The 27828-nt window shown below is 44.0% G+C and overlaps 2 protein-coding genes and 1 long non-coding RNA gene across 14 annotated transcripts; 1 reads left to right on the top strand and 2 right to left on the bottom strand.

Moving 5' to 3' along the window:
- Positions 1-513: 513 nt before the first annotated feature.
- dub (duboraya) lies at positions 514-6265 on the bottom strand. Of its 6 annotated transcripts, none has more exons than XM_026329212.1 (7): positions 6133-6265; positions 3322-3411; positions 2887-2970; positions 2647-2715; positions 2346-2543; positions 1793-2161; positions 514-1564 (listed from the first exon to the last, which is right to left on the bottom strand). In XM_026329212.1, the coding sequence occupies exons 1-7, from the start codon at positions 6136-6138 to the stop codon at positions 1544-1546; spliced, it is 837 nt and encodes a 278-aa protein (XP_026184997.1). In that variant the 5' UTR covers positions 6139-6265; the 3' UTR covers positions 514-1543. The 6 variants fall into 6 exon arrangements, with proteins under 6 accessions (XP_026184997.1, XP_026184998.1, XP_026184994.1 ...); XM_026329213.1 differs by having other exon boundaries at positions 2647-2712; XM_026329209.2 differs by having other exon boundaries at positions 2346-2567; positions 2887-2967.
- Positions 5790-8947, top strand: LOC113143530 (uncharacterized). Its single transcript, XR_004463217.1, has 3 exons — positions 5790-6498; positions 6585-8020; positions 8848-8947. It is a non-coding gene; the product is annotated as an uncharacterized LOC113143530 (long non-coding RNA).
- LOC113143526 (stromal interaction molecule 1-like) lies at positions 8442-26563 on the bottom strand. Of its 7 annotated transcripts, none has more exons than XM_026329201.1 (14): positions 26431-26563; positions 25105-25236; positions 19145-19275; positions 18938-19058; positions 17442-17553; positions 17000-17115; positions 16736-16910; positions 15727-15895; positions 15457-15624; positions 14970-15070; positions 14170-14405; positions 13309-13395; positions 11844-11907; positions 8442-10590 (listed from the first exon to the last, which is right to left on the bottom strand). In XM_026329201.1, the coding sequence occupies exons 2-14, from the start codon at positions 25232-25234 to the stop codon at positions 10161-10163; spliced, it is 2040 nt and encodes a 679-aa protein (XP_026184986.1). In that variant the 5' UTR covers positions 25235-25236; positions 26431-26563; the 3' UTR covers positions 8442-10160. The 7 variants fall into 7 exon arrangements, with proteins under 7 accessions (XP_026184986.1, XP_026184988.1, XP_026184989.1 ...); XM_026329203.1 differs by having other exon boundaries at positions 8442-10539; XM_026329202.1 differs by lacking the exon at positions 26431-26563 and adding an exon at positions 26289-26424 and having other exon boundaries at positions 10161-10590.
- Positions 26564-27828: the final 1265 nt, after the last annotated feature.

The following is a 27828-nucleotide window of genomic DNA, read 5'->3' as shown; positions in this document are numbered from 1 at the left end:
GACAGAAAAGTCTAGCATTAACTTGTAGAACAATAATTTTTAAATAAAATGCCTTGAGGCCATGAGTTTGATCCCTGGGACACAGAGGTCATAACACTTGATGTTTTATGGACCTAAAGCAAAATTCAAATCCTCACAAAGAAAAACAAAAAGTTAAGCTTTTTCATTTTATGGGACACACAGTTTGTTGCTGTTGTCGCATAAAACCACTGGAAATAATAAAAAATGGTCCGTTTTATTTAAGAAGCAGCTGCAAACATGGATCAGTTTGTTGGTTTGAGTCTGTTGGATCTTCCTGCTTCAGACAAATTACGTTTAAACTAAATATTTGGTTGCTGTCAGGTGTTTCCGTTATTTTGTCTGCCACATGTATATCCCTGAGGGTCGGCTAAAGACCAGAACAGCTGCCTGTGTAATGCAGTTAAACAGCAGCGACGTGATCAAACAGTTTAAATCAGCTCAGTACTTCTTCTGCCAAACTCCTCATATGAAACATCAGATTGGGACACAGGATTTTACTGTAGCAAAAAAAACACATTTTAATTTCAGTTTCAGACTTTAAAGCACAATCGGTCTCATCCAGGTGGAAAAGTTTCCTACAGAGTTTGCAGCTTTTGTTACCTGCTGAGTTTTTGTACAGTTTTAACTCTTCATGCTCAGTTTGGTTAAAAGTCATTTTTGGAATGGAAACTTGAACAAGGCTTTGACAGCTGTGAGAGAGTGAACACTGATTATTTGTAGGTGCAGTAGAAGAGAACAAGGAGAAACAGCTGAGCATTTTATAGGACAGGAAATGTAAACGAGATTATCAGTGAGGCCCTTTTTATTATTTACACAGTGAGAAAATATTCGTTTACATTTTCTCCAAACTTCAGATTTGTTTCCCAGGACTTCAGGACTTCACCGTGTCCATTATTGACAAAAATATAACTTATTTCTTCCGTCCTCTCTTGTTCCCATAGTCTTGTTCTCTTCTACTGTACCTACGTTTAAGAACCAGAAAGAACTTTATTTGGCAAAAAATGTAAAACCCCTGCAAGAAGTGGCCTGTTATAGTTTTACAACCAACATGTTGGTGTTTACATTTCTGTTGCTCCAAAAACCTTTTGTGCTCTAAATAAACGTACAGACACCAAAGATCACAGCCCATCACCACCATCATCATCATCACCATCATCATCAGTCACAGCTCTGAAGGCACCGAACAGCAAGAAAACATAATGAAAAAAACAATCACATTATATTCTTAGAAAAGGGAACAAATCCAGCGTCGCAGTGTAAAAAGCTTTAGGTTTAGTAAAAACAAATTCACATCCGTCACCGATGATTCTTTACGAGACAAAACTCATCAAAATCTCAGACAAAAGTTTCCTCAGTTCGTCTTCACCACATCAGGGGGAAAAGACCATGGTGAGAGTCTCCTACATGTTGGTCTCCACAGGTCCATGCTGTTCCCATCAGACCTTGCTGCTCCAGGATCCCAGCACCCGGGGGCTTATCATGGCTGCTCCGACTGGAGCGAAGATCCGAGTCCTCTTCCGGCTCAGTTTAGACTTCGTGTCTCCTATCGAACAAATACAACTTTATGAGTAAAAAGGAAGATTAATGAAAATAAAGGATAAGCACAACAAAACGAATCAGTGGAACCAGAAGAACCTGTGGAGCAGAATCTGATCTTTATTTTGTTGATACTGAGCCGATAAAATATTCCCTGATCATCCCCAGTACAGGTTCTTCAGGACTTGTCTAATCATCAGATATAAGACAATGAGGTTCTGTCTGAATTAATCACCTCGCTCTTTTCTATTTGGCCCTCTGTGTTTGTCGCTCCTTCATTTGAAGCTTCTTCCTGTTTCTTCTCCTGATCTTCATCCTTTTTGTTTCCTGGTGAAGATTCCTCCTCTGCCTCGTTCTTCTCAGCGTCTCCTCTGGTCTCATCATTTGTCGGAACTTTATCTTTGTCCTCCTTCACCTCATCTGTTTTCTCTTCCTCCTTGAAGACCTCTCCTTCTCCTCCTGTTGTCGTTTTCCCATCGGCTTCACTTTGGGAGCTCAGAGTCGTGTCTGTGATGTTGTTGGTCCCGCTGACCTCATCTCCACTACTGGACTTCCTGTGGTGGCGGGACGGTGGCCGTCGCCGGATGGAGAAACGTGCTCGGTTCTAGACACGGACCAGTCAGAGCAGACACAGACAGGTGAGCTTAATATTTACCTTGTTTATTCACTGAAATAAATTAACAGCAAATAAAAAGCTTTAAATACAGTAAAATTACATTTTAACATTAGGTCTTTGTGAGGTTGTTTGTGTCTCTGAGGTTGTTGTCTTGTGTCTTCAGTGGTCTCACCTTGTTGATGCTTGACAGTAAGGACCCCTCCTCCACAGTGAGTGGGGCTTCGAAGGAGGTGGGACCTTCTTCCTGAGGAGAGGAGGTGACTGGGCTGGCGGGGCTTCCTGTGGATGAGGTGGTTACTGTGGGACCTGGGATGGAGAAGGTGGGAGCCATTGGCCTGAAACCAGGGCTCTTTGGGGAGGGCAGCAAGGCCTGGGGGGAGAGAACGAGGTTGGCCTAGAGAGAGAGAGAGGTTGTTTTTTTTTTTTTTTTAGTCTCTACTTTAAACCCCCACCCAGAGGACACCTGCACTCACCTGAAGCTTCTCGATCGCTGCAGAGTGCCTCTTGGCTTTGGCAGGTGCAGAGGTGACACCTGGAGGCTGCTGACACACACACACACACACATTTTAAGATGATGACCAATCAAACACCTGCCTGCAGTCCCCAGGTGAGACTCTGTGTTTAGTGGATTAACTGTGTTCGATGTTCAAACAGAAGTGAAGCAGCAGAAGCTTGTTCGCCCTGAAACCTACAGACTAACGAGACTCTCTCACCTCCTGCTCGTCTCCCTTAAGAGCCTCCTCCTGTGGTTTGGCGATCTGTAACGTGCGAGGAGGTCGTCGTCGGACCGGCTTCTGCTGGTAGCAAACACATTTATTTATTATTGTCTCCTATGTTTAGGCTGATGTCAGCGAGCAGCAGTGTACCTGCTGTGACTGCATGTGATGTTAAAGAGGTTGTTGGTTCGATTCCCTGAGTTGACCAGACTTTCACAAATTCTCTTCTCACATTTTTCTGGTTGACTTAGTGACACAAAGCTAATACCAGAACCTGTCACCAAGATCTCATGAAGTAGCTGCGTTAAATAGTTTTGTGTTGTTTGTAACGTTTGGTTCAGAAACGTTCAGAAACAAATGTTTTGTTAGACAGATTTGACCTTTGACCTGCTGTAGCGGGACAGAGAGGCTGACGACAGACTTGGAACTCACCGTTTCATTCCCGGCAGCATCGTGAGGAGAAGCCGAGCTTTTGAATCTCCCTGCGAGTTCAGCCACAGAGCGCCGGACCGGGGCCTCCTCCTGAGGGCGGGAAGACAAACGGGTACAGGTACATTTCAGCTCAGCAAACAGGTAGTACTGTGATAGGTACTGATTACTAAAACAGCTGCACGGGTACTGTAGTACTGCAACTGGCCCCTTCCTGTACTGCAGTACTGTCGCTGAAACCATGTTACTGCTTATAGTCCTACTGTCACTATTACCATGTGCTCACTCATACACATACAAAGTAATTATTAGTAGTATTAATGTAGTGGTTGTAGTACTAAGACTACTTAGAAAGTAGTTCTACTACTCTACTTAGAAAGTGTAGTTCTGGGTGTGTTGCCATGTCAACCACATAATTTACATACTGAACAGTTGTTTATTACTACTGCTACTACTACTGTTACTACTACTGGTACTACTGCTACTGCTGCTGCCATCTGTCCCTCACTGGCCTCACGGGTGTGAATCCGTGCAGCCCTTCAGGACCACATCGGCACAAACACACGAGGACTGGGCAGGTCTAATAAAGGACCAGACTCGGTCACACTCCCAGCTGCTGACGTGGGCTTGATCCACATCCCCTTCAGCTGAAGCTCTCACATTGCTGACATTCAGCAGATAATGAAACACACAAACAGGAGACAGGAGGGGGTGAAACAACAACCGTTAAACCACTTCCTCTTTCTGACTGTGTGTGTTCACCCCTGTTGGTTTTCAGCTGCTGCTCTTCCTACAGTTTTAGATAAAACCTTTCACCGTGTTTCCAAAGCTTAGGTTTATTATTTATAAAAATATCTCCTCCATGAAGATGAAGAATCTCAGATTAGGATTTAGATATTAGACGTGGAGCTGGAGGAGAGAAACTCGTTTACTAAAGTACTGTACTTCAATCCAGTTCAGACCTGTTTGTACTTTACTAGTTTTTCTCCTTTGTGCTAATTCATCCTTGGACTTCACTACACGTCAGAGTCAAACCTTGGACTTTTTCCTGCTCTACATTTATCTGATAACGTTAGTTCCTGTTCAGAATCAGGCGGATCCAACAAAACTCGCTGTATTTTTGTTAGTAATCATTATATTTGATAAAGTTAGTAAAATGTGTTAAAGCAAGTTTTGGTTCTTATAAACAACAACCTGAACCTGATTAGTGTTTATGTTATTTACTCCCTATGATAAGTAAACAACTTTACATGTTCTGATATAAAATAATAATTACGTCAGTAAACAGCTGCTGTTTGGACAGATTGAGACAACAGGCCCCTGGACACACATAGGACATATCACATCGGACCAACCTCCCAGACTCGTGGTTTTGTGTCTTTATGGTCATTGAATCTTTCTGTTTGGCATCTTGAGTCTCTTTGAGGTCCTTCTCGTGTCTTTGTGGTTCGCTTCATGCTGTGGTTTTTTCATCCGGGGGTTCTGGCTGTGTACCCAGGTGACCCGTTCGGTTTTCCATCCCTCAGAGTCCAGCTCCAGGTTGTATCAACTGAGATCAAGATCCACTGACTTTTTGTCTTGTTCTTAAACTCGTTATCTCCTCCTCATGGACTAACGCTGCTGGACTGAGCCAAAACAATTAGCCCTGGTATTTTCTGTCCCAGAGAGCCCACATGCCCCCCAAGCTGAGTAATAAACGCCATTGATAAATGTACCAGTCTAAGTGGACCAGTATACTCATTCGCCCATCACTGACTCCCAGTATAGAAAATGAACCACTGTCCCTGCTTTATGGGCCAGCTGGCCAGAACCTCTTGGAACAATTACCAGTCCAGGACTGGTTTGACATCATTAGGAAAATATTATTATTCTTTGAGCTGCTGAGCTGGAATAACTGCTCACGTCAGGCTGCTGGGTGTGAAGCCCAGAGATGTCACATTCAAAGACCTGTAAATGCTGCCGCTTTGAAAGAAATATCCTTAACAAGTCTTTGCTGCTTTGTGTCTCCTGAAAAGAAGTACTGGTGTGTATTTTGATATTTTATGAAGTAAATCAGGCTAAATGCCTGAGCTGCAGTCACAAACATACAGCACTGCAGGTTTGTTTACTCCAGTACGAGTCCAGATCATTAACACGAACCTCACAAAGTTTCTGCATCTGTGCTTTAAATTCCATGTTTGGGATAATTTGCATTTTATCTGTGAATGTCTGAAACATTTGTCAGTGAGAAATGTCCTGGTCTACAAATATGCGGTGCATTTAGGTGCCGTTGGAAACTCCGACATCTGGCTGCCAATTTGCATTTATGAGAGAGTCAGACAGGAGAAACAGTCTGATAAATCTGAATTCAAATCAAAGCACTGAACTGTGAGAAAAAATGACGACTTGTTAACCAGATATTTGAATGGCTAAACAGTAAGTTCTCATATTTTACTGCTTTATGAACTAAATCTCTGCAAGTGTTACTTTTCATGAAACTGCAGAATGTAGCAGATTAACGAACAAATCCAACAGTAATAAAAGGAATAAATGACCTGATGAGAGTCGTGCTCCAGACGTCAAACACCGTGATGACCGTGTTGATAACGTTTTTAAATTCGCTCTGTGCAGCCGCGCGCCACGCGCTGGATCTGACCTGCATCTTTAGTATTTTCCTCTAACATTCAGATTCATCAGAGATGCAAAACTTAAAACACCTGCTGAGAGTGAGGAGTCTCAGCCTCGTTAGATTCACTCGACTCGTCAGCGTGACCCAAATCGAGGAGAAATCGGACGACAAGAAGACGCAGCAGCAGACAGAAAAGTTAGTTTTACCTCCATCCTGCTCGTCGTCCCTCAGCCGCCTCGTTTATGTCGAGTATGTGTGAGAGAGGGAGGGAGCAGGCCTGCAGGTTAAATATAGAACCAGAGTCACTACAGACACATAGTGAGGGAGAAGGCAGCTCATGTTCTGTCACGTGCTTCTCATTTCTCTGGGCCTGCTGCTCGGCCCATTCACAGCTGATTTAATTAATGTTGACACGACCGAATCCAAGTCTCAGTGAAGGACGATGACAGGGCATGTAAATGTCGCAGCTGACGGTGGTGCAGGCCAGACCTTTATTTAGAAAACACCATCACACACAGTGAAGCAGAGCAAACGTAGTAGAAGTGCGACAAAGTGTACTTCATGTATTAAAAGTAAGAGAGCACAGAATAAAAACAAGGGTCAGATTCACTCGTGTATTTTCTGTTTTTGAACTTTTCTGTGTTTCGTGGTTTTGCAGATGTTAATTGGAAGATGCGGATGAAGAGGAAGCTGCAGCCTGTTGCTGCTCTGCACGACGTCTCCTGCTCTCTGAAGGGAAGTTGAGTCACACGACTAGAAAACATCATTTCTCTTTGTGTTTCTTCACTTCTAGTTTTCACCAATGTGACACTCATCACTTAAGCCGAGAATCTGAAACGCACCAAAACCCAAAAAGGCCAGTTTTTTCAATGAGGTTCTGAATAGAGTGTTGGTGTCGCGACTTTAAGGCAGCACGGTTAAAGTGATGAAATCCTCTTCTCCTGTCAGATGTTTCTCCATTTATCTCCTGACCAATCAGAATTGTGGTTTTTCACAGTTCGAGGGGAGGAGTGAAGCAGGCAGGAAGAAACACTGCGTTGCGGTGGTAGATTCCTTATAAGGTGAAATTAATACCTGCAGGAAATGTGATCAGAAAGACATTACTCAACACCACAGCCTCTGTCAGTAGCACAGAGGGAAATAAAAAACAGTTTTTTTGCATTGACCAGAAAATTTCCACCTGACTGCAGAAGCTTCAGTTTTTTTTGGACTTTTGCTTCATCACCACTGACTGAAAAAGCTCGAGGTTAATGTCCAGTGTGACCTGCCCGATCAGGTCGATCTGAAATGTTTATCTGAAAACCATCAATAAGTGTCTCTTTGAAATCACTGCCCTGAATTTGTTCAAGGCCACATGACTCCAAACATGAAATTTAAGACTGGACTTGGTCTTGACTTGAGGTTAGACTCGGGACTTTGTCTTGACCTGGTTTTTGACTTATGAATTTGTGTTTGACCTGGAACTCTTCTTTACTTATGAGCAGACTTGGATCTTGGTCTAGACCTGGGACTTGACTCAAGACATGTTGGTCTTAATCTGAGACTTGACATGGAACTTTGTGGTCTCTGTGGAACTTAGTTTGGGACTTTTAGAGACTCACTTGGGATTTGACTTTGTTGTTGTTACTTCTGACTTGACTTGAAATGTGGTGTTGACCTGGGACTCATCTTTACCTGTCGGGACCTGTTGATCGTGACTCTGGACGTACTGGTCTCACCTTAGGACTTTATTGTCGACTTAAAATGTGTCTTCACACTTGTTGGTCCTGACTTGACCTGACAATTCAAGACCCGGACATGAGACTAATCTGTGCCTTGGAAAATGATTAGAATTTGTGTCGAACTGAGCTCAGACCTGCAGAATTTTATGAAGTGAATCAGAAGAGATTTTATTTGGGGGGAAAAGTGTTTAGTGACATGAAACCATTAAAAAATGTCTTTCCAGGACAAACTTCTGACGCCTTCGTCTTGACTCGTTACTGAGAGGCCTCTGCTGAAGCCTGGGATTTTGCTGCTGTTTCGCTGTGACTCTGTGCTGCCACCCGGTGGTTAAACGTCTGCCCCTTTCAGTTGGATTTCCCAGGCAGCTGACAGGTCAGTGAACGCATCACCCACAGTCAATATACGTGAGTCAACAGTGAGACAGTGAAGTGGAGGCTTTAATTATTTGTGTCAATATTAGCTTTGATCAGGCTGAGACACCACAGAACAAACAAACCTCCCTGTGTCGTGCAGCCGTTTTAGTTTACGACACGTTTTAGCTGAAATTCTTTATCGTCACTGAGGTGGAAAAGAATTTAAAACTTTAAAAATGATGTTTGAGGATCGTGACGTTCGAAAGCATGAACCAGACATTTATGGGCCCTGCTTAATTCATTTGAAACCACTGGTTAAGTAATTCCAGAGCAGGACTGATTCAGGAGGACTAAGATTAAGAAATCTAAGCTGCTCCGGAGCACGAAGTCATATGTTATTGATTATTTGATTTGAGAGCACAAATTAAACAATTAGAGCGTTTCATTAGAGAAGATGGTTTATTTATTTGAACCAGTGAATTAAGTCATTCCTCAGTTTATTTAGTTTTCTCTGATGCTGAATCGGTTTCAGGATCTTAAACATCTTCCCCAAAATCAAACAGTTTACAACAACAAACATGCTGTCAGGTGTTTCTCTCTCTGTTATGTGTGAGGCAGACAATGTCGATGTTTACTTTGTGGGCGTCATTGACCGGATTTCTGGGTAATGAAGTCCTCCTCCAGCAGCTGGTTTCTTTAATAAACATGTCGGTGTTTGTTCAGTCAATAACTGGAATGAAACACACACCAGCTGATTTCAGTGTGTCCGAGCTGTGCAGACACATTTTTACTGTTTCCTTTTCAGACCTTACAGCTGAACATCAAACTGTGAAATATGTTAAACAGGCGGCTGTGATGACGACGATGACGATGGTGGCAGCAGTTTGTGGCGTCTTCACCGAGGACACTGTGAGTATTATTTTAATCTTTCTATAACATGTCCACTGTGAAAACACTGTCAACAGCATATAACAAAATATTTTTTGTTTTAATGAATGTTCAGTCTGAAAATGCCTGGTATCATGTCTGACAGCCGAATGTCTCATTTTGTCCAAATAGACGTCTGTGCTTAAATAAAATCACTAAAACAATAAATCAATAGTTTCTAATTAGGTTTCGGGCCCAAATGATCTCAAGTAACTGACATTAGAATAAATAGTCTAATCAACAAGGTCTCATGCTAAACTGCCACCATGCAGCATCAGAACTGGTAAACCTCAGAAAATAGAATCATAAAATCCACTCTGATATTTACAAATGAAACAAAGACGCCATGAGAGTTCCCATCATCCATCTGACCTGCACTAAACACAGAAACCGCTGCTCAGTTCAGCCTCCCAGACTTAGTCCAGGAGAGCAATTATTATCGGTTCCAGTCACACTGGTCCCAGTCTGTTACTGGCTGGTGATAAACCAGGAACTTGATGAACTTGAATGCATCGTTATTTTTGGTCTTCATGACGATGAAGTTCCTCATTTTGGGGACAAGTTCACCAATCATCTCGAGACTCCAGGGTCCAGGTCAAACATCCACTACAGTAAATCTGCGGACTGACGACGGCTTTTCATGAAGTGAGTTTTCCTGCTCGAAGTGCAACTTGTTGATAGGAATGTAGAAAATGTACGACTGATGGCAGCAGCTGTTTTGTCTTTGGTTGTGACGATCTCGAGGCGTTCGGTTGATTACACAGCGTGTTCTTAAACAGTGTACTGTGTACTGCAGCATCTCTCTGGGTTATTTGACCTGAAGTTATCAAGCAGGAATAGAAACAGTCCTGAGTGAGAGCTCAGTCCCTCCACCTCTGTCAAACTGGCGATTTCCTGTGTTCGATCCAAAAAATTCGATCGGACCGAATCGTGAAGGAAGTGGATCAGTTCACAACCAGAAATGAATTCAGTCCCTACAAATATGGTCTGACTGACCACAAAATGGGCGGAGCCAACAAAGGAAAAGCTTTGTTTTTTTTTTTTGTTTTGTTTTTTCTTTTTTCTTTAAATCTGATCTTTTCTCCCCTTCATGGAGAGAAAAGATCAAACAATTTGCCAGAAAAGTAGGAGAAAAGCACAGTGACAGGTGAGTGAATAGTTTTGTTCATTAACATGATGATCCTGTTTCAGTTTCAAGGTTTGTACGTTTGTCTGTAACTCATTCCTCAAGTTCAGTGACGTCCCTGTTTCTTCTTAAACAACTTATTAAAAGCATTTTTCTTCCGGCTGCTGGACGACTCACTCTCCTCCCCCCCGTCCTCCTCCACAGGGCTCCTACTGACCGGGAGCTGGAGGCCCGTCCCCCGACCGCTGCCCAGTGATGAGGCGGAGGACGAGACAATTGCTGGGCCTTCGGTGACATCGGATGTGATGCAGAGGGAGCGGGTGGAGCAGGCCGAGGCGAGGTAGGCGGTGGGGCTACCCCTCAACTCCCCAAGGCTGGAACTCTTCTCCAGGCCTCCTCCGATGAGCCCGGAGCCCTGACCCTGCACGGGGTGCAGCCTGGACGACAGGAGGAAGGGCTTGGAGCCGTACAGGCCTCGTGGTTCGCTGTGGGACAGAGGCAGGGCGGAGTCAGAGTCTGAGCGGTTCATGATGTCCCTAACAGAGAGAGAGAGAGGTATGATGACAACTGGTGGCGATCAAAGGTTTCTAACATGCAGTTTAGTGTGGAAAACCAGGGAACACTGGCCTTAGTACAGAGAACTCCCACATCAGTAAAGTAACACGCTGACAGTGACAAATACAACAGGATGAACAGCTGAGGTTTAATTACTGAACTCATTTTCCTTGGATTAGTCAACAGACCCATCGTGTGGGGAAGACAAGTCCACAGCAAATTTCAGAGCAATCCAGTCAATTGTTGGATATTTTAGTTGGAAGTGGTGAGCTGAACTCTGCCGCTACTGCCAGGGTCGTGGGCAGCATTAGCTGAGGTTACGCAGTCGACATCTTAAAAGTATGTTTGTGAATCAGGATTGTTTTTGAATTGTAAACCAAATCAAGTACTTCATGTAAAAATACACCCAGATTTACGAGTGGTCCTGAAAGCGTCTAAATCCTCCCTGGTCATAAAACCTGCAACTTAGAAAACTCAAACTCTAAATCTTGATTACTCCTAAATTCCAGATCTTGACTAATCTTATATTCCAACCACATGTGAACCAGGACCACTTCTAAACTCCTAAATCATGACCTAGATTCCAAATCCTGATTAATCAGAAGCTGACGTATTTTAAACATTCATGTATTCTGATCACTTTAAACCCCAAATCCTGAGTCCATGTAAAACTGAACCTCTGAATTCAGACTGCTTGTAAATCTCCAGGACTTGTAAACTCTAAACTCATGAGGATCATAAAAAACTTTAAATCCAACTTGTAACTACATATGTTTGTATATAAAATCAAATTAATTGTTTCAGATGTGAATCCCACTGATTTTGTTTCCTGTCTTGTTAGTCCATCAGAATCTTTGCAAACCAGTCGTGCAGTGGACGATACCCGAAGCTGCGGGAGCGATAGTGCTGCCTCCGGCCTGTCACAGCGCCCCCTGCAGGCGGGAGGCTGGACGCTGCATCCAGAGAGCGGAAGTAAGAAGATCGGAAGAGCAGAGCAGAAATGTGAGCAGTGGCCTGAGAGTACGAAGAGGAGGAGGAGCTGGGTTGAGGAGGGGAGGCGAGGCCAATGGAGGGGTGAGACAGCGAGGAAGAGAGAGATGGGGAAGGCATAAGGTGGAGCTCCAGCTGGCCAATAGAGTGGCTGCGAATCTGACGGGTGTGGCGCCTGGGAGGGTTGGAGGACATGAACAGGCCACACCCTTCCTCGTGAGGTAAGCCCCGCCCCTTAACCAACCTCTGAGAGCTGAACGCCAGAGCAGGGTCTCCCATCCTTTGTCGCACGGGTGTCATAGTCTGAGCTGCAGGGGAGGGAGGAGCAGGAGTTAAACTGGAAGTTTGGCTCAGAAACAGAAAATAATATTGAGTTGTCACAAAAGCCTTAAAAAAACATCTTCAAGAGAAAAAGTTATTTAGAAATTCAGCTTCTTTTTTTAGCTGCTGCAGCTTTAAAACGAAGTGATGCCAAGTACTGGTCTGCACCACAGAGAGGAACGTTTACGTTAAATTAGGATTTGATTTTGTTTTTGTAGTGAACAGTCCGATGAATAGTTAGATCTTCAAGTTTTTATCTGCTGAATAATCAGGTCCCAAAGTCTTGAAATGAAAACCTCAAATTGTGGATCCTTCTGAAATGCTAATGTTTAAATTCCAGTCTTGACTGAGCGAGAGAAGAGAATCTTAAAACTCCAACACCAGAAAAGTCATGCAGGAATTTCCGAAGGTGCAGTTGGAGTTTCACGATGCTCCTCACATTCAGGTAAGTATTAGACTTATATATTCTATTTAGAAAATAAAAGCTCCAACAACAGTAACAATATATGTTAGAATTAAATATTTGTGCAGTTGTTAACTACAGTGACTCTCAGTTAAAGTGAAGTGGAAAATGTTTGTTTCCTCTTTTCCAGAAGGATCTGTGGTGTTTTTTTTTGTAAAAGCTGCAAATATAACACATCAGCTTTTCACAGCTGAGACCTGTAAGTGCATGTTAGTGCAGAACAAAGGGAAGCAGGTGAACTGTTGTTAAAAACGTTCCAGGTCTTCAGAGGGACAATGGGAAGAAGAGGTGAGAAGGAAGTAGTTCTGGAAATTCTTCTGGAAAACATCCGACCAGCTCCGTCTGACCTGACCAGACGCAGGAAGTTGGAGTAAGAGGAGGGTGAAGCTGCACAGGTGAGGAGGCGTTCACATGCACACCTGCTGCTCTTCTTATATTTGTCAGTTCTGCACTTCTTATTTACAGACTCAGACGCCGCTGTAGAAAACAGTTTTATGACCTAAATGTCTTTGATTGAATATTAGAGATAACAGATAAATTTTAGTCTCTAAACTCGAAATATGATATTGTGACATTTCCACAGCTGTTTAAACATCTGGATGTTTGTCTGCGCTTTGACTTCACAGATGCTCATGTGAACGCCATCGTGTCTTTGGTTTATACCTCTGTTTAAAAACTGGACATCTCAATTTCTAATTATTTAGATGATAACGAATAAACTTTATTTATTTTCATTCTTTAAATTCCTCAGCTCATGAACATCTGGATTTTCAGATCGTACGTTTTTGTTTTTCTAACTCCAGAAACTTCTTGGTTCTCCAGGACCGAGGAGAACCGATCAATCTGATCAATAGGCTATCGCTGCTGATCGTACAGAGGTATGAACCAATCAGCAAAGGGGAGGCTCAAAGGAGGAGGGGCCAACCCGAATGTTTCCATGGTGACTGGGTGTCTGCGATGCCGCTCAGGGGCCAGAGGTCGCTCACTCGCCTGTCCATCTGCCACGCTGCATCTGGAGGGAGCCAATCAAGAGAGAGATGCCAAGAAAAGAGGACCAATCAGAGGAGGTGATGGAGACCACAGGTGAGTTGAGGTGGGGTCATGTGACGATGCCCTACTTTCTGATTTCAAACAGAAATCATGTAAAGCTGTTTGTCCCTTAAGGGCTCCGGTAGGAAACCTGCTGTCAGGGGGTTTAAAGGGCATTTCCACAGAACTTTATCTTTTCCTCACTCTGAGTGGATCTCTGAGGTAAACAGCTGTTTACGCACATGCTGCTTAAGAGTAGGTTAGTGTGATTTGTGTTCCTGAGTCCAGATCCCATCCAGAGACTGACAGCACCAATGAATGTGTGTGAATCCAGAACCTGGTTCAGCTTATGGGTCTGTGCCGTAGACCTCCATTGTTGTCCAAAAACTGATTCACATGGTTCTTCCTCACCAACAATGGGAGGCCAGTCTTTTTCCAAAAAACAGCTCCGAGAACGGCCGTCACTGTTTACAGGCTCTGAAGGAACAAAGAGTCGACTGGTCTCTGCTCAGAGCAACGTCTGGAGCCTGAGTACTTTGTGTTTTCATTGCTGCTTTAAGTCTCTGTAGAAAGTATTGGCCTTTAAGGGTCTTCAGATGTATAGAAGGTTCTCTGGGCCTCAGAGATCCACTGTGTCCAGAAACTGTAAAAGCCCATCAGTCAGAGCTCACACTAGAGTTTAGTCTGGATGGGATTTTACAGTTTCTGGACCAAGTGAAGGAAAAAGAACTGGGTTTTCAGATTAGCACTGACTTACACTGCATCGTCACAGGAGACAAGATGTCCTCATCCATGTCGTCCAGGTCATCGGAGAAGAGGAGGTGCTGGGGGGTCGGAGGTCGCAGGCCCAGGAAGGACGGGTCCAGGTTGAGGGCGGCAGCCAGCGCTCCCAGGCCCGGATTATTGACCAAACAGAACCCCGTCAGGGACTCGATCTGCTGCCAGCGGTGGAGCTTCTCCCGCAGGGCCGCCGTCACCTCGGCCAGGGCCTGTCTGAAGGGCAGCCGTGGACAGGAAGTACATTTACTCAAGTACAACTCTGAGGTACTTTTACTTTACAGTGTTTCCAAAATGTCAAACTACTTAACTCAGAAGTAAATACTGTACTTTTTACTGACATCTGAGGTTGCTTACCAATTAAAATGACAAAGGTCTTTAAAAGCATCTACTCAAGTTTCAGATCACTGCACTTGATGCAGAATTATTAACGTGGTAAAGTACTAAATGCAGGACTTTAACCTGTAATGACGTATTTGTACATTGTTGTATTAGTACTTCCTCTAAAGACTAATGAGTCAAAAGAACAAACAGAAGCAGATACAACACATGTCCTTTACTTAGCAGTAAAACTACTACAAACTATATAAATACTCCATTATAAGTAGATGTACTCATTGTGACGAGAAAGTAGTTCCTGTGCATGAAGTAACACAGTATTTCCCTCTGGCGTAAAATATAAATACCTCAAAACTGTATTTAGGTGTACAACAGTTAATGTGATGAGATCTTTAACTGCATGGTGGTTCCTGTTCTACAGAGGGGTCAAAGGTCACTCACTTGGCAGAGAGGATCTTGTGGTCGACGTCGTCCAGCGAGGAGCTGTGAGCCACGTGGAACGTCCCGAACAGGGAGCTCCTCTTCTTCTTGATCTTCTCTGCCTGAAACATAAACATCATCATCATCCTCAGCCCGATGTAAACGTAGTCTCAACATCTGGAGCTGGTTTTTGGAAACAGACAGGCCTCCCATTGTTGGTGAGGAAGAACCATGTGAGCCAGGTCAGCGGTGTGGCTCCCTGCTGTGTTTTTAATAGTTTTTGGACAACAATGGAGGTCTACGGCACAGACCCATAAGCTGAACCAGGTTCTGGATTCACTGCTTGTTTTCCAGCTGTTCCTGCCCCACCCACAGCTGATTACCTGCATCAGGTGTGTTCCATCGGCTGGAAGAGCAGGGACAGTTGGAAAACAGGCTCCGAGGACCAGTGCTGCTTTAAATGTAGTGAGTAAAACTATGTTCAGCCTGCGATGAGTGACGGACTCACCCCCTCCCTGGCCTGCAGCAGCTGCTTCTCTGCATTCTGCTTCTTGATGTTGTAGTACTGAACTTCGACCTCGTGTGTCAGCTGCAGCCATTTCTGCAGAGCCTCCGGTGGCGCCCAGTGAGCCCGAGACTCCAGCTCCCTCTCCGCCTTCCTCAACGCCAAGCGGACCTGCGACACAAACACACCCACACCCGTGTAGTGTAACTACATGAATGTGGACCACGGGAGGGACCACACAGACTGTCGGAAACGTAAGAACCGGACGTCTACCTGCTCCAGCTCCTCCTCTGCGTATTTCTGCCGACTCCTCTCGTTCTCCGTTCCCTCTCGGAGTTCCTGAGCTTCCAGTTTGGCCGAATTGATCTCGTTCCTCAGCTTCTCCTCGACCTTCACCTTCTCCACCTGGACGTAGCGCTGCTCCTCCTGAGCCCGCTGCAGCCTGACAGAAACAGCAGCAGATCACAAAAATCCCACTCCAGACTGACACCCGAATGCATCGTCCCTGCTGCTCTCACGTCAGTGAAAAGGAAAAAAAAAAAACTGCAGTACTTTTCTACTGTTGTTACTATTACTGCTGCTACTGCTGTAACTGTTATACTACCACAATTACTGTTGTATTTCTACCCCTATACCATTACTACCTACTATTATTGCAACTCTTACTGTTACACTACTACAACTACTTTTATTACTACTATTCTATTACTGATGTTACTCCTTGTACATGGTATTACTACTGCTTCAGATACTTCCGTACAACTGCTGCTACTACAATTTCTACTACCTTTACTGTTGTAACTACTGTACCACTAATTACTACTAGTACTTTTAGTATTGCTGCTACTACAACCAGCACCAATGTACAACTATTATTCTGCTGCATCTGTCTACAACTGTACTACAAGTATGAGTAATGTTGAACTACTGCCAATACAGTTACTATTATTAATACTACAATGAACTTTTGTCTACTACTTCTACTGTTACTATTACTTTAATGCTGCTAATACTGTTACCACTACGCCTCCAGTAATCCTGTAGTAAGATAAAATAAACGTTATTTATTTATTTATTTAGGAATAAATTACATGTAATTAACCTTTAAACTGTGTGTGTGTGTGTCCATGTATATGTCAGTGTGTGTGTGGGTGTGTGAGAAAGCTTCTGCTTGAAGTCCTTGTATGGCTAAAGAACAACCAGAGCAGCTCAGCCCACACACACTAACACACACACACAGTACACAAAGTACTGCAGTATCACAGCAGTTGGATGCCCTTACTTCTCCTGTAGGTCCAGCAGGCTCTGCTCTGCCCTCTGTAGACCCTCCAGGTCCTTCATCAGTTTCCCCAGGTCGTCTCTGGACCTCCGGGTCTGGACGTAGGCAAACCAGCAGCCACCCAGAGCCATGAGGATGGACACACCCAGAACCAGGTCCTTCCACCAATTCTGTTGGCCTGCACACACACAGAGTAATATAAGTGTAAATAGATTATATGCCATCAGCTGTGATGTACGTTGTACATAGACAAAACCTGAGACACACCTGGGGGGGGTCCAAACAGCACAGTGTGCAGAGCTTTGAGCTGCAGTTTCTGAGAGTGGCTTCTGTCTAAGATCCTCAGCACTGTGACCATCAGGGTGGTGTTCTTCACGGCCAGCCTGTCCGGGAGCACACACACGCACACACACGTTACTGAGCGGCTACAGACAAACGCTTCAGCAGGCTCCATCTGGGGCATTCAAGGACACTCGGACTTCAGAGATCTGAGAGTGGGGACCCACAGGAGGCTGCTGTAGGAGCAGGAACTGAACCTCCACACTGAGCAGGAATAAATTTACTATCCACAGGCTGGTATCAGCAAGGCTGTGCAACAGGATTATTATTCATTATTATTATTCACATCATTAGATAGAAACAGTGTGTGGATGCCTGGGAAGTGTAGTTTCCAGAGCCCACAGCGATAATATGTAAACGTGTGTGTTACCTGGGTAAGGCCCTGCCATCCAGCTCGTGTTGCCTGAACATTTCTCCGTACTGAGGAAGCTCCACACTGACACGCAGCCACTGCTCCACCCGCTGCACCGTCCACTGATACACTGAAAACACACACAGTAAATTAAGACCTGAAAGTACTTCAAATTGGAAGTATACAAGGTAGTTAACGTCAGCTACCCGGCGGTATATAAAGTACTTCAAATTGGAAGTATACAAGGTAGTTAACGTCAGCTACCCGGCGGCATATAAAGTACTTCAAATTGGAAGTATACAAGGTAGTTAACGTCAGCTACCCGGCGGCATATAAAGTACTTCAAATTGGAAGTATACAAGGTAGTTAACGTCAGCTACCCGGCGGCATATAAAGTACTTCAAATTAGAAGTATACAAGGTAGTTAACGTCAGCTACCCGGCGGTATATAAAGTACTTCAAATTAGAAGTATACAAGGTAGTTGACGTCAGCTACCCGGCGGCATATAAAGTACTTCAAATTAGAAGTATACAAGGTAGTTGACGTCAGCTACCCGGCGGCATATAAAGTACTTCAAATTAGAAGTATACAAGGTAGTTAACGTCAGCTACCCGGCACTATATAAAGTACTTCAAATTAGAAGTATACAAGGTAGTTAACGTCAGCTACCCGGCGGTATATAAAGTACTTCAAATTAGAAGTATATAAGGTAGTTAACGTCAGCTACCCGGCGGTATATAAAGTACTTCAAATTAGAAGTATATAAGGTAGTTAACGTCAGCTACCCGGCGGCATATAAAGTACTTCAAATTAGAAGTATACAAGGTAGTTAACGTCAGCTACCCAGCGGTATATAAAGTACTTCAAATTAGAACTTTTACTGCAGTAACTTTTGGAATGCAGTACTTTTACACTAGTATTTCTACTGTTACTGCAGTAAAAAGTACGAAGATGTTGTTTCTCTCAGTTTTGGATTTTGCCTAAAAATAAATTCTCTCCATGTGTTTGTAGCGTTTTGTTTCCACGTCATCACTCAGACAAATGGAGCTGGAAATTAAGTGGATCCAAAAATAGGATTTTATTTTTACTCTGGACATGGTTCTGCTTCAGTTGCTGCTCCCTCAGGCTCCGTCTGTCTTCGACTGCTCTTCTTTCACCATCATTCTTTTCTTTTCCTGACTTTGCTTCTTTCTCACACATTTTTTTCCTCTTTTTCTTTGTCTCCCTTTCCCTCTTTGTGTCTGTCCATCTTTTGTCTTTAATCTTTTTTTCTTCCTCTAACTTCTTTAAACCACCTTGACTTTATGATTAGTCGGACTGGGTTTGGTTCTCTGACAGCAGGGTGAACATGCTACAGGAGAATCTAAAAAAGGGTTAATGAAAAATATCAGATAATCTGTAGCTGCAGCTCTAATTGGGCTGAGCAGAACTGACTGTGAAGAGTTCGGACTCTGAGTTTTGACTCCAGGCTGCAGAGAACGAGCTGCAGCCCCTTTTCCCTCCCCCATCTCACCTTCAGATCTCTTCCAGGCGTTCCACATGTCCTCCACGCTGATGTACAGGTCCACTTGGTGGAAGCTGCGTTTGCTGTGTTTGGCTTTGGTGTCGTGATACTTCAGATCCTGCCTGAGAAACTGAGCAGGAAAAGGGGGCAGAAGTTACCTGAACTGGTTCCTAGTGGATTTTATGAGTTTGCCATATGGGAAAAGTTCTGCCTCACCTCGTCCGTCTCTGTCGTGTCCACCGTGCCGTCGGCGTCGTCGTCCATCAGTTTGTGAATGCTGCAGATCGCTGCAAAGCTCAGCAGCGAGTTCTCATCCTGGCACAGCTGCTGGTCTATAATACACAGATCTACACACAGAAACAAATCAGGGAGGTGTTACTGTTGTTTTCGCCTCTAGTGCTGTTAAAACTGACTTGGCAAACAGCATCAGACACAAAAGGAACAAATGGAGGCAAGAAAAAAAAAAAGAACAGCGACGCAAAACCAGTAGAAAGAGACGTGAAATGTGGTTAAAGGTACAGAAAGTGACAATTAGGAGAGACAGAACGTTCTGCAACATCATCCAAAACATCCACAAAGACAAAATTACCAAAGAGGTGAAAAACAACTACAGACACAGAGATAAAAAAGTTTTCAGAGTCGCAAAATCATCCAAAAAGGTGGAGAAAGAAACAGAAAGTGACCACAAAGATACAAAATAAAGAGACACTGTGTTAAATGATACTTTGGGTTTCATACGTTCTGCGATCACAACGTTCTGCAGGCTGACACTTTGACACTAATATGTTCAAACAGGAATTTTCAGCACCATGTGAACGACTTTCAGCAGAAGAAACATCAAACAGAGCTTCAGCCTGATTAACGTCGACTCTGCTCCTCCAGACAAAAACAGCAGCGGTAAACATCTGCCATCTTTGTTTAGGTCAAAGAACCGAGACTCATCCCAGTTTTGTGCTTCACAGGATTCCGGACAACCAGAGAACCACTGAGACTGCAGCTCCATGCACACAGACAGCTCCGGGCTTTGGAAAGAAATGTTTCAACTGTGGGTTAAAAATATTTTACTGCTGCACAGAAAAACACTTTTTGTCTGTTGAAGCAGAAAATATTTTTACATCAATCTGTTCGTCAAACTGAGCGGGTTTTTTTTACGTCGCCTGTTTTTATGGAGGATTATCAAACAGGACTAACGGGCCCTGAGAGACCAGGGGAGCCGGGCCCCGAGTGACTTTCCGTAATATTTCTTGTTGGAAAATCATATAAATCAGTAAAAAAAAAATAGAATCACAAAGAAAAATAAACACAAACAGACGCAAAATGACTGAAAATCGCTGTGACCGGTCAGAACCTCACGGTGTGTTTAACTGTTGTTTTTCAGCTGTTTTGTGTCCTGTCAGTGTCAAACTTTAATAAATCGACCAAATGTGAAGTGAAGCTGGACGTCAGAGGGTTAACAGAAAGTGTGTGTGTCTGTGTGTGTGTGTGTGACAGATAAGTGGAGCCTCAGGGATTTACAGTGTGTTTAGGTTACAGCTCAGATCTCCTCTCTCTCCCCGATTACTGCAGTTTCTGTCTCTTCCTGTCGGCCTTCACATGAATGAGCTGATGTTTCTTTAAATCCTTTTTCTCAGAAACCCAAACGGCATCGCAGCCTGAGGAAGGTTTTGTAAACTCAGTGGAGGAAGAAGAAGTATCTGATTATACTATTATTAAAACATCTGATCACTTTGCAGGTTAAGACTTTACATGAAACATGATGATTTATATGTTACAGCTGGAAATGATAGTTTGGGCCTTTGGCTAAAGGATTACTTTAGATTAAAGAAAGTCAAATGATTCAATAATGAAACTAATCAATAGTTGCAGCTCTAATCAAAAGGAGCAGACTTGACTGTGACCAGCTGCTGTTTGCAGTGAACCCATGAATGTACAGACGACTGTCCCTGGATCACTGTGATACTGAAGGAAAGTTAAAAACAGCAGGGTTCTCAATGAGGTTCTGCAGCCTCTGGTTTCTCAGTGGATTTCTGGAGGTTTGTTTCGGCTGATAATGAGATAAGGTGCATCCTGTTCTGCTTTCATGACGACACCCTGATGTGATAAAGCCTCCTACTTCCTGTTAGCTCCAGTTAGCAGCTAGCATCCATGAGATCCCTCAGATCAGATATTTAAAGACATCACTGGGGGAACTTCATGACTACATTTGGTCATTTCAGCTTCAAGGACTCCGCAGAGTTTCTGCATGGTCGCTCAGCTGAGAGAGTGGGTGGTTTGGATGTAGCTGATACAAGCCCAAACATCAGTCCAACCACACCGCTCGCCAGACATGTTTCCCTGACACTGGATGCTGGGCCTGCACTCCAGCAGATCCCTACATACCCTCCTCTGTCCTCTGCGGTAGAGGTCAACCTTCCTCAGGCGCTGACCTTTGACACGAGCACTTTCCTGTCTCTTTGAGGTGGTTTCCTGTCTCTTTGTTGTTAACAGTTACTTCATACTGAGATTTTGTTGCAGGGGCCCAAACACCGATAAGCCTCCTACTTATCACCTTCAGATTCTGGTGCCAATCAAATTCTCAGTCAGGCTGCGTTCAGGCCATCAAAGCCACGTTCAGGACGTCCTGTCTGCGGCCGCAGCTGTCGGTGGCTGACATCTGACGCTGAGCTACAAATAAAAAACCTACAAGGAGATAATTCTACACCTGGTCTGCTGTTAACACCTTCATCCTCATTTAACCCAGTGTAACTTTCCTGCAGCCCACTGGGACAGACACAGCACCACAGAAGAAGAAAGAGAGGTAGTGAGAGACGGGCAGCTTCAGGATTAAGATCGGCAGCTGTGAGGACAGAAATACACAGAATTAAACAGCACGGTCGAGTCAAAGTCACACACTGCAAGGAAAACTCCATGTCCCATCATGCACTTTGTACACGTGTACTTTTTTAATCTGAACCAATTTTTAGCCACAGTTAGAGCAGGAATTATTTTTAGCCTTTAGTTTTAAATCTAAAATCAAATCATCACATGAAAAACTGTTGAGCATTTACAGTGGGTACGGAAAGTATTCAGACCCCTTTAAATGTTTCACTCTTTGTGTCATTGCAGCCATTTGCCAAAATCAAAAAAGTTCATTTTATTTCTCATTAATGTACACTCAGCACCCCATCTTGACAGAAAAAAACAGAAATGTAGAAATTTTTGCAAATTTATTAAAAAAGAAAAACTGAAATATCACATGGTCATAAGTATTCAGACCCTTTGCAGTGACACTCATATTTAACTCACATGCTGTCCATTTCTTCTGATCCTCCTTGAGATGGTTCTGCTCCTTCATTGGAGTCCAGCTGTGTTTAATTAAACTGATTGGACTTGATTAGGAAAGGCACACACCTGTCTATATAAGACCTTACAGCTCACAGTGCATGTCAGAGCAAATGAGAATCATGAGGTCGAAGGAACTGCCCAAGGAGCTCAGAGACAGAATTGTGGCAAGGCACAGATCTGGCCAAGGTTACAAAAGAATTTCTGCAGCACTCAAGGTTCCTAAGAGCACAGTGGCCTCCATAATCCTCAAATGGAAAAAGTTTGGGACGACCAGAACTCTTCCTAGACCTGGCCGTCCAGCCAAACTGAGCAATCCTGGGAGAAGAGCCTTGGTGAGAGAGGTGAAGAAGAACCCAAAGATCACTGTGGCTGAGCTCCAGAGATGCAGTAGGGAGATGGGAGAAAGTTCCACAAAGTCAACTATCACTGCAGCCCTCCACCAGTCGGGGCTTTATGGCAGAGTGGCCCGACGGAAGCCTCTCCTCAGTGCAAGACATATGAAAACCTGAATAGAGTTTGCCAAAAAACACATGAAGGACTCCCAGACTAATAAGATTCTCTGGTCTGATGAGACCAAGATTGAACTTTTTGGAGTTAATTGTAAGCAGTATGTGTGGAGAAAACCAGGCACTGCTCATCACCTGCCCAATACAATCCCTACAGTGAAACATGGTGGTGGGAGCATCATGTTGTGGGGGTGTTTTTCAGCTGCAGGGACAGGACGACTGGTTGAAACTGAAGGAAAGATGAATGCGGCCAAGTACAGAGATATCCTGGAAGAAAACCTCTTCCAGAGTGCTCAGGACCTCAGACTGGGCCGAAGGTTCACCTTTCAACAGGACAATGACCCTAAGCACACAGCTAAAATAACAAAGGAGTGGCTTCGGAACAACTCTGTGACCGTTCTTGACTGGCCCAGCCAGAGCCCTGACCTAAACCCAATTGAGCATCTCTGGAGAGACCTGAAAATGGCTGTCCACCAACGTTCACCATCCAACCTGACAGAACTGGAGAGGATCTGCAAGGAAGAATGGCAGAGGATCCCCAAATCCAGGTGTGAAAAACGTGTTGCATCATTCCCAAGAAGACTCATGGCTGTACTAGCTCCAAAGGTGCTTCTACTCAATACTGAGCACAGGGTCTGAATACTTATGACCATGTGATATTTCAGTTTTTCTTTTTTAATACATTTGCAAAAATTTCTACATTTCTGTTTTTTTCTGTCAAGATGGGGTGCTGAGTGTACATTAATGAGAAATAAAATGAACTTTTTGATTTTGGCAAATGGCTGCAATGACACAAAGAGTGAAAAATTTAAAGGGGTCTGAATACTTTCCGTACCCACTGTATGTGTTTTTACTCAGATTCATCAGGACGTTTTGGATTAACTGGTCACATTTTAATAAAACAGGATCTGAACTGACTGCAGGAAGAACCAGGCCACAGCAGCTCCCTCAGAAAAACTCAAATATTATTTTCAGGTAGACCCATTATATAACGTTTGTACACAAACACAAAGCAAACACAAAGCCACAATAATCCTTTATCATTTCCTTATTGGACACTGTCCTTAAACAAATCTATAAAAATCCAACAACATTCATCCCTGTCACTTTTACAGTTTCAAGTTGATCTGAAATCTCTCTAACATTCCCTCGGACCGTCCAGCTGCCAAAATCCAGATGTGATGCATAAACAGTGAGGGTGAAGCAGGCTGCCTGGCCTCTTGGTAAAAGTTGTTGGGAAAAATGCAGAGTACTGTGAGTACTGTGCTAGTATTGCAGTTTTACTCCAATATGTTTGACAACTTTTCAGATTAGAAGTTATTAAAGTGTCAGACTGAACCGGCAGCTTCCACCACAATAAAAAATTCAATCCTAATATTCGGATTCCTCACGTTCGGTTCATGCAACACCACCTTTAACTGCCACCTTAACAATACACACATCAGTTTCTGGACAAGCCAACCTGCAGGTACAGGTGTACCTAATAAAGTGCTCACACACAGGACGTGAGGCAACGTGTGTGTGGCCTAACAGGCAAAACTCAGGGCAAAAAAAGTCTTAAATACTGAAAATGTAAAAAAAATTATTTCTCCTTTTTTTCCAACAAAACCTGGACCTGACCAATCACAGCAGTCCATCAATGCTGTCTCAACTTCCTGTCCTTGAGGCTGAGTGGGTGGAGTCGACAGTTTCACCACCCCCAATCGAAGCTGAGATGAGTCTATATTTGTCAGCAAGCTTCCTGCGACATCGACAAACTGTCACCTCCAGGAAACTGTGGTGAGCTGCTAACGGCTAGCTCCCACGCTATCGCTACTGCACAGCTCTGCAACACACACACACACACACACACACACACACACACAATCCAGTCCAAACTATTCAGACTCGGGCAGGAAGCTTCAGGTGACAGGAGGTGAGAGTAAGCAGAGCCAGAGGCGGAGTCCAGAAAGTCAGGAGGTGACAGGTAGTTGGCCGGTTGGTGCCGAGGATGGATGATTACTCAACAGGTCTGATACTTCTGCATGAACTGATTGTTGACTTTTCTTTGGAAAGTCAGTCAGACACTCACAACAACCACAAAGACCCACAGTGACATTATATCTGGTGTCCCTGCACAATAAAAGTCCATAAACCCACTGAGAACTTCATTCAGAATCCTGCTGTTTTTAAGTTTCCTTCAGTGTCACAGTGATACAGGGACAGTCGTCTGTACATCCATGGGTTCACAGCAGCTGATCACCGTCAAATGTGCTGAAACTATTGATTAGTTTCATTATTGATTAATATTGGAACCCTTCCCAAATCCTACAGTAGCTTCCTTAAGCTGCCTGGTTCCAGTCCTACCTGGGACGGTGTTGCCACTGGACGTATGGTGGTCCAGGTGGACGTGGTCACTCGTGTCCAATCCACCGCAAGCCCCGACGAGCAGACTCAGCACGCACACACACACCAGCCACACACGGCCACGCTCCATGTCTGAGGAAAGAGAAAGACTTTAAACATCAGTGCACCTTGCAAACAAAGAGACACAAAACAACCACACAGAAACACAACACAACTGCAAAGAGACACAACAACCACAAAGAAACGCAACACGACTGCAAAGAGACACAACAACCACACAGAAACACAACACGACTGCAAAGAGACACAACAACCACAAAGAAACACAACACGACTGCAAAGAGACACAACAACCACAAAGAAACACAACACGACTGCAAAGAGACACAACAACCACAAAGAAACGCAACACGACTGCAAAGAGACACAACAACCACAAAGAAACGCAACACGACTGCAAAGAGACACAACAACCACAATGAAACACAACACGACTGCAAAGAGACACAACAACCACAAAGAAACACAACACGACTGCAAAGAGACACAACAATCACAAAGAAACGCAACACGACTGCAAAGAGACACAACAACCACAAAGAAACGCAACACGACTGCAAAGAGACACAACAACCACATAGAAACACAACACAACTGCAAAGAAACATGTCTGCAAAGACAAAAATTAAAAGGAAAGAGACACGAGCTGAAAAAGACAAGACACAGCAGCAAAGAGACACAACACAGCCACAGACACAGGACACAAGACCGCAAAGAGACAAGACCACAAAGAGACAGAACATGACCACAAACAAAACCGCCACAAAACGACCCCGGGGACATAAAGCTGATGGAAAGTTCAAATGTTACGTTTTATAAATGTCCTCATGTCACCTGGACAAGTCGGTCCACGAGGGTCTCTGGTGCAGGGACACCTGACAAGGAAAATGAAGCTAACCTCTGGTGCTAAGAACAAACGTCGTGATGACGTCACTACGCTGTAACAAGAAAATCGACTCGGGGACGTTTTTTTTTTTCCCTCCGGAGACACGCGCACATTCACATCACCTGAGGCACGTGATGCCTTGTTGATTGATGTCCACCTGAGCTGCAGCTTCTGCTGCTTCTTAAAAACCTCCTGAAAACGTAGTCCTCCAAAAGTTTCACTTTAAAGAAAGTTTTACCGTTTCAGAGGGCGGAGGTCAGAGGTCACACAGCTGCTCAGCTTCACACCAACATCCCTGCCGCGGAAAACCAGCTCCGCCGGGGTTCGAGCTCCCGAAGCAGAAACACAGAAACCGTTCAAACCCTGAAGTCGGCGCTCACCTGTGCGGCAGCCGCGCCTCTAATCCATCGATCTGATCTGATCAGGCTGATCGATCCGACATTAGCCGATCGTGCGTGGCGACAAAGCAGCTGCTGCTTCAGTTTCTCCACCCGAGACTCAAACTCAACAAACTGCTGCTGAAAAAAAAAATACATGAAGACACCCACCCGCGTTGCGTTCACGGACCCGACAAAGCTTCGAATTCAGAGAGTTCAAAAACTTTATTTAATCAGTGACGGAAACAGCAATCAGGTCCTTTGTCGACATGCCAGTGTAAAAATACTTCAATAAAAGTACAAACATATGAAAATCAAAATATACAATTATTTCCCACCACTACATCTGAACATTAGGATTTAAGTTGTTTTTGCAGATTTCAGCTTCTGAAATAACTTTTCCTGGTCAAATCTGATAAATGAAATATTTTTGGTTTTACATTAAAAGAAAGAGAGAAAATTTGGTTTGATTTAACACTGATTTAAATTTTCTTTTATTCTGCCTTTTTTATTTACTGGTTGGTTGACATTTAAACTCAAACTAAGTTTTCCTCCTCATTTCATGGTCTGGTTTTATTTTATTTTCCACCCGTGGTTCAAACTGTTTGCAGCGGTGCATTCAGGGGCCTCAGGACACGTGTCCACTGCGCTGTGTTCACTTCCTTGATTTGATGCTTCACATTTTTGCAAGACGTCAGCTCAACTCGCAGTCTCTCATTTCCTGCCCGGGTTTTATGATTTCCCACAGCACTAGAAGGCACCATCTGCCTGGTGCAGCTATGTGGTGGCGCCACCCTGAGGAAAGGGAGCGGCGGTGCAGGTGAATCCTCAGGGTGCCTCAGTTTTAGGTCAAACTGAGAATCTGAGATGAGTTTAAGACCGGAAGCTCAGAGAAGAAAGAAAAGGGCGGGAACAAAACACAGCTTTAATTAACGGTTGGTTAATTAGACGTAGTTATTAATTAATAGTCAATTGGTATCATGGACGGATCAATCGGGTACAGACCTGAGAGGACTGTTGAAAAGTCAATGAGACACACACGAGAGACAAAACTATGAGAAACACAAAACAGCAACAAAGACTCAAACTTGCCACAAAGGACATAAGAGGACCACAAAGAGACTCAAAGACCCTGAGAGGCTCTTTCAGTCTGGGATGAGGGGGCACCGGTGTCAGATTATGCACAAACCACTTCTCACTGGAGTCAAACAACCATAAGAAGATGGAAGTGATGGCAAAGATGCAAAAAAGACACTGGAGCCTCAGAGAGACTCCTTTGGTCTTTGGGGCCATCTGGGTCCGTTGTCCCATAATCAGTCCATGGTTGTTACATATCAGGATATTTTAAGTTTGTTGACAAGAACCAGGACTTGTTTTAACACATTGTTACTTTCTCTATTC

Source organism: Mastacembelus armatus, chromosome 14 (genome assembly GCF_900324485.2).
Source record: "Mastacembelus armatus chromosome 14, fMasArm1.2, whole genome shotgun sequence".
Taxonomy (NCBI): domain Eukaryota; kingdom Metazoa; phylum Chordata; class Actinopteri; order Synbranchiformes; family Mastacembelidae; genus Mastacembelus; species Mastacembelus armatus.
Note: the sequence above shows the minus strand (reverse complement) of the source record. Positions and strands in the feature narration are given on the sequence as shown.